The sequence below is a fragment of the Cinclus cinclus genome, unplaced genomic scaffold (assembly GCF_963662255.1).
Source record: "Cinclus cinclus unplaced genomic scaffold, bCinCin1.1 SCAFFOLD_337, whole genome shotgun sequence".
NCBI classification, from domain to species: Eukaryota; Metazoa; Chordata; class Aves; order Passeriformes; family Cinclidae; genus Cinclus; species Cinclus cinclus.
The window spans coordinates 5,772-15,434 of NW_026912103.1; the positions used below are offsets into that span (position 1 = coordinate 5,772).

The following is a 9,663-nucleotide window of genomic DNA, read 5'->3' on the forward strand; positions in this document are numbered from 1 at the left end:
GCTGGTTCCTCGGGGCTTGGCGCCCCCTGGCGGGCGGGAGGTCCAAGCTCCGCGCTTCCTCTCTTCCCCGCCTATCGCGGCCGCATGTCGCGACATCCCCGCCGCTCTGTCGGCTCCGCGCTGCCGATCAGGCCCCCCAGGCCACCCCACAACTGGGGTCTGCATCATCTCTGCCCCTCCCCCGGTCCTTACCTGCCCCAGGTGTAGCCCAGGTGCCCCCTCCCCCATTCCCCAAACGACCCCCACGTTCTGTGGCCACCCCCTCCCCCTCCAAGATGCCCCCCCCCCCCTCCAAATTTTGGGGGTGTCCCTCCCGCCCCTCCCCCCATGAGAAGTGACACAGCGCCAGCAGCTCAGGAATTTATTGTCCCCTTTAAGAGAGAAAAGGGGCGGGGCTAAGCGGGGCGTGGCCAAGCGAGGCGGGGCTTACACACTCACGAGCGCACATTGAGAGACCCCCACCCCAATTTGGGGGGGGGGAAGGGGAGCGGCGATTGGCGAGCACAGAGGAGGGGGTGGGGGGGGGTGTGTCCCGAGGGGATTTTGGGGGGGTCCCGAACACCTGGGAACCCCCCCAGTGTGAAATTTGGGGGTTCCAGGGGGGTTTTGGGGGGGTCCCGAACACCTGGGGAACCCCCCCAGTGTGAAATTTGGGGGTTCCAGGGGGGTTTTGGGGGGGTCCCGAACACCTGGGGAACCCCCCCCAGTGTGAAATTTGGGGGTTCCAGGGGGGTTTTGGGGGGGTCCCGAACACCTGGGGAACCCCCCCAGTGTGAAATTTGGGGGTTCCAGGGGGGGTTTTGGGGGGTCTCGAACACCTGCCCCCCCCCCCCCCCACCATGTGGAATTTGGGGAGTCCTGGTGGATTTTGGGGGGTCCCGAGAGGTTTTGGGGGGGTCCCGCATACCTGAACCCCCCCAGTATGGAATTTGGGGCTCCAATTTGGGGACAGCCCCGTGGAAATTTTGGGGTCCCCAGGTGTATTTCAGATCCCCAGGTGTATTTCAGGTCCCCAGGTATATTTTGGGGTCCCCAGGTGTATTTGAGGTCCCCAGGTGTATTTGAGGTCCCCAGGTGTGTTTCGGGGTCCCCAGGTGTGTTTCAAGGTCCCCAGGTGTGTTCTGGGGTCCCCAGGTGTGTTCGGGGTCCCCAGGTGTGTTACAGGTCCCCAGGTGTGTTCGGGTTCCCCAGGTGTGTTCGGGTTCCCCAGGTGTGTTCGGGGTCCCCAGGTGTGTTACAGGTCCCCAGGTGTGTTTCGGGGTCCCCAGGTGTGTTTCAAGGTCCCCAGGTGTGTTCTGGGGTCCCCCGGTGTGTTTGGGGTCCCCAGGTGTGTTACAGGTCCCCAGGTGTGTTTGGGGTCCCCAGGTGTGTTTCAGGTCCCCAGGTGGGTTTCCAGTCCCCAGGTGTATTTGAGGTCCCCAGGTGTGTTCGGGGTCCCCAGGTGTGTTTCGGGTCCCCAGGTGTGTTTCGGGTCCCCAGGTGTGTTTCAAGGTCCCCAGGTGTGTTCGTGGTCCCCAGGTGTGTTTCAGGTCCCCAGGTGGGTTTCCGGTCCCCAGGTGTGTTCGGGGTCCCCAGGTGTGTTTGGGGTCCCCAGGTGTGTTTCAAGGTCCCCAGGTGTGTTTGGGGTCCTCAGGTGTGTTACAGATCCCCAGGTGTGTTACAGGTCGCCAGGTGTGGTCGGGATCCCCAGGTGTGTTACAGGTCCCCAGGTGGGTTTCTAGTCCCCAGGTGTATTTGAGGTCCCCAGGTGTGTTTCGGGTCCCCAGGTGTGTTCGGGGTCCCCAGGTGTGTTTGGGGTCCCCAGGTGTGTTTGGGGTCCCCAGGTGTGTTTGGGGTCCCCAGGTGTGTTACAGATCCCCAGGTGTGGTCGGGATCCCCAGGTGTGTTACAGGTCCCCAGGTGTGGTCGGGGTCCCCAGGTGTGTTCGGGGTCCCCAGGTGTGTTTTTGGGGCGCTCCCTCAGTCGCTGAAGAGGCTGGCGAAGCTCTGCCGCAGCGCCCGAAGGCTCTCGGGGGGTCCCTGCTCGGGGCCAGGGCTGCGGAATTGGGGGGTTCAGGGGTGTGGGGGGAGGGGAGGGCTCCTGGCCCCGCCCCTCCTCCCTCCCCCTCCCAACCCCTCCCCCAACTTACCTGGGGGGAGGGGCTCCGCCCGGTTTGGGGGCCAGGGCTGGTTTGGGGGCGATGGGCGGGGCTTGTGGGCGGGGCTGGCGGGTGGTGGGCGGGGCTTGGGGGCGGGGCTGGGGGACGGAGGGGGAGCGCTGGAGGCGGGGTTGGGGGGAGGTGGGAGGGGCTTGTGGGCGGGGCTGAGGTGACGTGGCCGGACCTGATGGGCGGGGCTGAGGGGAAGCGGGTGGGGCTTGAGGGCGGGGCTGTGAGGTGGGCGGGGCTTGAGGGCGCGGCTGCGGTGACAACACCGGGCCTGGTGGGCGTGGCTGAGAAGTGGGCGGAGCTTGAGGGCGTGGCTGTGGTGACGTCACGGAACCAGGCGGGCGTGGCTGAGAAGCGGGCGGGGCTTGAGGGCGGGGCTGCGGTGACGTCACCGGGCCAGGTGGGTGTGGCTGAGAAGCGGGCGGGGCTTGAGGGCGGGGCTGGGATGTTGGAGACATTTGTGGGCGTGGCTGCGGGCTGGGTGGGCGCGGCTGCGATGCAGAGGAAACCAGCGGTGGGCGTGGCTGCGGGGTGGGCGTGGCTTGTGGGTGCGGCTGAGGCGAGCTGGGTGGGGTTTGTGGGCGTGGCTGCGGGGAGGTTGGGCGGGGCTGGGGTGTGGCCACCGGGCTTTGGGGGCGGGGTTGAGTCGCGAGTGGGCGTGGCTGGGACGGACCACGTGGTGGGGTGGGGCCGGGGTGGGCTGGGCGTGGCGAAGCTCCACCCATTTGTGGGCGTGGCTGCCCCTGAGGTGCGGGGCGGGGTTGGGCGGGGCCAGCCGGAGGCGGCGCACCTGGGAGGGAAAAAGAACACCTGAAAGGGGCGGGGCTTGAGGCAGGTAAAGGTCCCAAATTTGGGTGGAGTCCCCAAAATTTTGGGGCGTTCCAGCACTGGAATCGTGAGAGCAAATTTAAGGGTGACCCGTGGGAGGAGCTCCCAAAATTTGGGGGAATTTTTGGGTGTTTTCAAGGAATTTGGGGTGGTTTGAATTATTTTTTCCCTTCCCCCGCTTTGGGGAATCTCAGAATTTGGAGCAAATCCCAGGAATTTTAGGGAAAATCCCTGAATTTCTCATTTTCGGGAAAATTTTGAAGCAGAACCCGATCCCAACATTTTTTAACGATCCCAACCTTTCCCTAAAATTCCCAAATTCCCTCTGTGGGGTTTTTTTTTGGGGGGGGTTTCTTTGGGTTTTTTTGTTTGGGTTTTTTTTTTTGGGGGGTGGGGGAGGGGTCTCCCAGGATTTTTTTGGGAGGTGGGGGGGGGAGGGGGGAGCCCCCATTTTTGGGGGGGTTTCGCTCACCCTGGGGTTGGGGTCTCTGCTGGGGGGGGGTCCCCGCCCGGGGTGACCCCGACGTCGCCGACACCTGCGGGGCACAAAGGGAAGGGGGTGGAGAGCTCGATTTTGGGGTGGGGGAGGGGGTGGGTGGGTGGGTGTGGGGGGAGGGGAGGGGCTGTTACCTGTGGGCGTGGCCGAGCGGGGGAGGGGCTGCGTGGGCGGGGCAGCTCCTCCCTCATCCTCTCCAGCACCAGCTCCACGATCTGGGCCTGATCCTCGGCCGCACCTGGGCCCAGCAGAGGCAACCACGAGCCCAGGACCTGCAGGTGAGGCCAGGTGGGCGGGGCTCAGGTGGGTAAGGGGAGGTCCAGGTGGGGGGGAGGGGGGCAGTGGGAACCAGGGAGATCCAGGTGTTCACAGACCCAAGGGTGGGGGCTGGCAGGTAGGTCGCAGGTGTGCCCCAGGTGTGTCTCAGATATGTCTCAGGTGTCTCAGGTGTGCCCAGGTGTGCCCCAGGTGTGTCTCAGGTGTGCCTCAGGCATGCCCCAGGTGTTTCTCAGGCGTGCCCCAGGTGTGTCTCACGTGTGCCTCAGGTGTGCCACAAATACCCCAGGTGTGCCCCGGGTGTACCCCAGCTGCCCCTGGTGTGTCTCAGGTGTGCCCCAAGTGTCTCTGAGGTGCCCCAGGTGAGTCCCAGGTGTCTCAGGTGTACCCCAGGTGCCCCTGGTGTGTCTCAGGTGTGCCCAATGTTTTGCTGAGATGCCCCAGGTGTCTCAGGTGTGCCCAGGTGTGCCCCAGGTGTGCTGGGTGGGGCTCCCCAGGTGTGCGGGTACCTGCACGATGTGCTCCTGCCCATCAGGGCCCCTCAGCGCCTCCACCCCGCAGATGTCGACGCCCCCGAAGAGTCCGGCGCAGGCGTCCACCCACGCCCGGTGCCTGGGGGGGCGGGGTCACTAACCACGCCCACAAACGTGACCGCGCCCCTCATTGTGACCACACCCCTCACTGTGACCACACCCTCACTGTGACCACACCCCTCATTGTGACCACACCCCTCATTGTGACCACACCCCTCACTGTGACCACACCCCTCACTGTGACCACACCCTCACTGTGACCGCGCCCCTCACTGTGACCACACCCCTCACTGTGACCACACCCCTCACTGTGAGCACACCCCTCACTGTGACCACACCCCTCACTGTGACCACACCCCTCATTGTGACCACACCCTCACTGTGACCACACCCCTCACTGTGACCACACCCTCACTGTGACCACACCCTCACTGTGACCACACCCCTCATTGTGACCACACCCCTCATTGTGACCACACCCTCACTGTGACCACACCCTCACTGTGACCACACCCCTCATTGTGAGCACACCCCTCACTGTGACCACACCCTCACTGTGACCACACCCCTCACTGTGACCACACCCTCACTGTGACCACACCCTCACTGTGACCACGCCCCTCATTGTGACCACACCCCTCATTGTGACCACACCCTCACTGTGACCACACCCTCACTGTGACCACACCCTCACTGTGACCACACCCCTCATTGTGAGCACACCCCTCACTGTGACCACACCCTCACTGTGACCACACCCTCACTGTGACCACACCCCTCACTGTGACCACACCCCTCACTGTGACCACACCCTCACTGTGACCACGCCCCTCATTGTGACCACACCCCTCACTGTGACCACACCCTCACTGTGACCACACCCCTCATTGTGAGCACACCCCTCATTGTGACCACACCCTCACTGTGACCACACCCTCACTGTGACCACGCCCCTCATTGTGACCACACCCCTCATTGTGACCACACCCCTCACTGTGACCACGCCCACCACTGCGACCACCTCCCTCTTTGTGGCCACGCCCTCGTCGTGGCCGCGCCCCCTGGTAACCACACCCCCTTCGTCGTGACCACACCCACCAGTGACCACGCCCCTTTGGGTGGGCAGAGCCCCCGTCAAAGCCCCGCCCCCTTTCCCCAGCCCACTGTGGCCACGCCCCTTTGCACAGGTGTGACCACGCTAACCCCAGCCACGTGGGCCATATTGACCACTCCCCTTTTCATGGAAAGCCACGCCCTTTCTCTCCTAGCCCCACCCACCCCCACCCCACGACCCCACAGCCCCACCTGAGGCCCCCCCCCCCGAGGCCCCGCCCCCACACTCACCTGGGGCTGAGGGCGACTGGCTCCACCTGCAGCCCCTCCCCCACGCTGTCCCCGTCCCCCACGGACCACCTGCAGGGTGGGGGGAGGGGAGGGAGACCCGGGGGTCAGGGGGACCCCAGAGACCCCAACACGGACCCACCCCTCCCCCATGCACACCCCACAGGCCCCACCCCTTCACAGGCCCCGCCCCCCAAGAAGAGGCCACGCCCATTCCTGCTGACCCCTCCCCGGACCACACACGGCCCCTCCCCCATTTCTGAGCCACGCCCCCAAATGAAGCCACGCCCTCACACAAATGACGTCATCTCCAAGACCTGCCCTCTAGGAAAGCCCCGCCCCCAGCATGAACCTCCCAGTCCCTCCCATTTCCCTCCCAGTCTGTCCCAGTCCCCTCCCAGTCCATCCCAGTCCCTCCCATTCCCCTCCCATTCCCCTCCCAGTCCCTCCCAGTCCCTCCCATTCCCCTCCCAGTCCCTCCCATTCCCCTCCCATTCCCCTCCCAGTCCCTCCCAGTCCCTCCCAGTCCATCCCAGTCCCTCCCATTCCCCTCCCATTCCCCTCCCAGTCCCTCCCAGTCCCTCCCAGTTCTCACCGCAGTGCCCGGTACTCCTCCCCGATCCTCTGCACCCGCAGCCTTTGGGTCCCCGCGGGTCCCTCCTGCACCAGCGCCCCCGCCCGGGCCCCGCCCATGGCGGCAGCGACCGCGCCCAGCACCTGAGGGGACCCCACGCGCACCTGGGGGACAGAGGGACAGGTGGGACAGGGACAGGTGGGACAGGTGGGACAGAGGGACAGGTGGGACAGGGACAGGAACAGGGACAGGTGGGGCAGGTGGGAAAGGTGGGACAGAAGGACAGGTGGGACAGAGGGACAGGAATAGGGACAGGTGGGAAAGGTGGGACAGAGGGACAGGTGGGACAGAGGGACAGGTGGGCCAGGGACAGGTGGGACAGAGGGACAGGGACACGCCCAGCAGCCACAGGGAGCCAGGGCTGTTGACCACACCCACGTAGAGCCACGCCCACTAAAGTACACCCCAAAAGGCCACGCCTACCGAGCCACACCCACACATAGCCACACCCACATAGAGTCTTGTCCACGTTGGCCACGCCCATTGAACCACACCCACAAGTAGCCAGACCCTTTGGCCACGCCCACCCGAGCTCCTTCACTTCCGGTGGGCGGGGTGGGAAAGGGGCGGGGCCTCACCTGTCCCACCCCGGCAGGGGCGGGGCTGAGCATCACCGTCATGGGGAAGGTGGGCGTGGTCAGCTGGGGACAACGGGGACACACCAGTGGCACCAGTAACACACCAGTGACACCAGTGACACCTCCCAGTGACACCAGTAACACACCAGTGACACCAGTGACAAACCAGTGACACCAGTGACACCTCCCAGTGACACCAGTAACACACCAGTGACACCAGTGACACCAGTGACACCGGTGGCACTTCTAACTTGTCCCAAAATAGATCCCAGTTCTCACCAGTCCCTCCCAGTCCCCCCCAGTCCATCCCAGTCCCTCCCAGTTCCCCCCAGTCCCTCCCAGTCCCCCCCCAGTCCATCCCAGTCCCTCCCAGTCCCCCCCCAGTCCCTCCCAGTCCCCCCCCAGTCTGTCCCAGTCCCTCCCAGTTCCCCCCAGTCCCTCCCAGTCCCTCCCCAGTTCCCCCCAGTCCCTCCCAGTCCCTCCCCAGTTCCCCCCAGTCCCTCCCAGTTCCCCCCAGTCCCTCCCAGTCCCTCCCCAGTTCCCCCCAGTCCCTCCCAGTTCTCACCAGTCCCCGGGGCCGGTTGCAGAAGTGTTGTGGCACCAGTGGAAAAGCCTCATGGCCCAGTTCCCGCTGCAGCCGAGCCAACTGGGCAAACTGGGAGCACTGGGAGTGTCAAGGGCCAGGCAAGCGCCCTGCCCAGTGCCTCCCAGTCTTCCCCAGTATCCCTCCCAGTCCCTCCCAGTGCCCCACAGTGACCCCCAGTCCCCCCACTCCCCCCCATTCCCCTCCCAGTCCTTCCCAGTATAAACCAGTCCCTCTCAGTATCCCCATTCCACCCTCCCAGTCCCCTACCAGTCTCTCCCATTCCCTCCCAGTATAAACCAGTCCCTCCCAGTCCCCCCCATTCCCCTCCCAGTCCCCCCCATTCCCCTCCCAGTCCCTCCCAGTCCCTCCCAGTCCCCCCCAGTCCCCTCCCAATCCCCTCCCAGTATAAACCAGTCCCTCCCAGTGCCCCCCATTCCCCTCCCAGTCCCCCCCATTCCCCCCATTCCCCTCCCAGTCCCTCCCAGTCCCCCCCATTCCCCTCCCAGTCCCTCCCAGTCCAAACCAGTCCCTCCCAGTCCCCCCCATTCCCCTCCCATTCCCCTCCCAGTCCCCCCCATTCCCCTCCCAATCCCCTCCCAGTATAAACCAGTCCCTCCCAGTATAAACCAGTCCCCTACCAGTCCCCCCCATTCCCCCCAGTCCCCTCCCAGTCCCCCCCATTCCCCTCCCATTCCCCTCCCAATCCCCTCCCAGTATAAACCAGTCCCTCCCAGTGCCCCCCATTCCCCTCCCAGTCCCCTCCCAGTACAAACCAGTCCCCCCCAGTCCCTCACCAGGCAGGGGGGGTGAGCGAAGCCGTACAGGGCGGGCAGGGGGTCGCTGCTGGGGACCCCCCCCAGGTGCAATCCCGCCAGGAACCTGCGGGGGGCGCCCCCCGCCCCCCCCTCGGGCTCCTCCCGCACCAGAACGAAATCGGGGCGCACCCTCCTGTGGGGGAGGGGCGTTCATGGAGGGGGGGAGGGGGGAAGGGGAGGGGGAGGGGTCCCAAAGTCCCACCCCCCCCACCCAAAAAAACAGCTCAATGTTCAACCCCAAAATTTATTGGGGGAAAAAAAAATAATAAAATTTATGTGATGCGTTTAAAAAAAAAATAAAAATAAATAAATAAAAATGAGGGGTTTGAAACTAAAATTTGGGGGGGTGGGGGAGGAAAAAGGGGGAATTGGGGGAGGGGGGATCGGGAATAAAAGGGAAAAAATTGGGGGGAAAAGGGGAAATCTGGGGGGAAAAGAGAAAAATCGGGAAAAGAATTGGGGGGAAAAGGGAAAATCTGGAGGGAAAAGAGAAAAATCGGGAAAAAAATTGGGGGGAAAAGGGAAAATCTGGAGGGAAAAGAGAAAAATCGGGAAAAAAATTGGGGGGAAAAGGGAAAATCTGGGGGGAAAAGAGAAAAATCGGGAAAAGAATTGGGGGAAAAGGGAAAATATGGGGGAAAAAGAGAAAAATCGGGAAAAGAATTGGGGAAGGAAGGGGGGGAAAATTGGCGGGGAAAGGGAAATTGGGGAGGAGGAAATCGGGGAATAAAAGAGGAAAAAATTGGGGGAAAAGGGGGAAATCTGGGAAAAAAAGAGAAAATTCGGGAAAAAAAAATGGGGAAGGAAGGGGGGGAAAAAAAAGAAAAAGTCGGGGAAAAAAAAGGAAAATTGGGGAAGGAAGGAAAAAAAATTAAAAAGGAAAAAGAATCGGGAAAAGGGGGGAAAAATCAGGAAAAAAATGGGAAAAAACAGGGATGGAAAAGGGGAAATCTGGGGAAAAAAATTGGGAAAAAAAGAAAATTGGGGAAGGAAGGGAAAAAAAAAAAGAAAAAATCGGGAAAAGGGGGGGAAATCAGGAAAAAAAAACAGGGATGGAAAGGGGAAAATCTGGGAAAAAAACCAGAAAAATCGGGAAAAAAGAAAATTGGGGAGGGAAGGAAAAAAATTTAAAAAGGAAAAAAAATCGGGAAAAGAAGGGGAAAAAATCAGGAAAAAAATGGGAAAAAACAGGGATGGAAAAGGGAAAAGAGGGGACCCCAAATTCTGCCCCAAAAATGAAGAGGGAACACCCAGCACCCCAAAATAAAAACGGGGCGACCCCAAAAATGAAGAGGGGACCCCAAATTCAACCCCAAAAAAGGAAGGGACCCCAAATTCAGCCCAAATAAGGAGCAGGGAACACCCAGCACCCCAAAATAAAAACGGGGCGACCCCAAACTCGACCCCAGAAATGAAGAGGGGACCCCAAA

General features: G+C 62.2%; 1 protein-coding gene across 1 annotated transcript; it reads right to left on the reverse strand.

Annotated features, from left to right (window-relative positions):
- Nucleotides 1-1,958: 1,958 nt before the first annotated feature.
- Nucleotides 1,959-8,366, reverse strand: LOC134057433 (uncharacterized; the record flags this gene model as incomplete). Its single annotated transcript, XM_062514420.1, has 12 exons — nucleotides 1,959-2,034; nucleotides 2,191-2,334; nucleotides 2,418-2,936; nucleotides 3,447-3,510; nucleotides 3,605-3,742; nucleotides 4,256-4,270; nucleotides 5,267-5,340; nucleotides 5,624-5,692; nucleotides 6,216-6,358; nucleotides 6,704-6,895; nucleotides 7,398-7,487; nucleotides 8,213-8,366. Coding segments are annotated over 12 exons (1,678 nt in total), but the record flags the coding sequence as incomplete, so codon positions are not given.
- Between the last annotated feature and the right edge of the window lie 1,297 nt (nucleotides 8,367-9,663).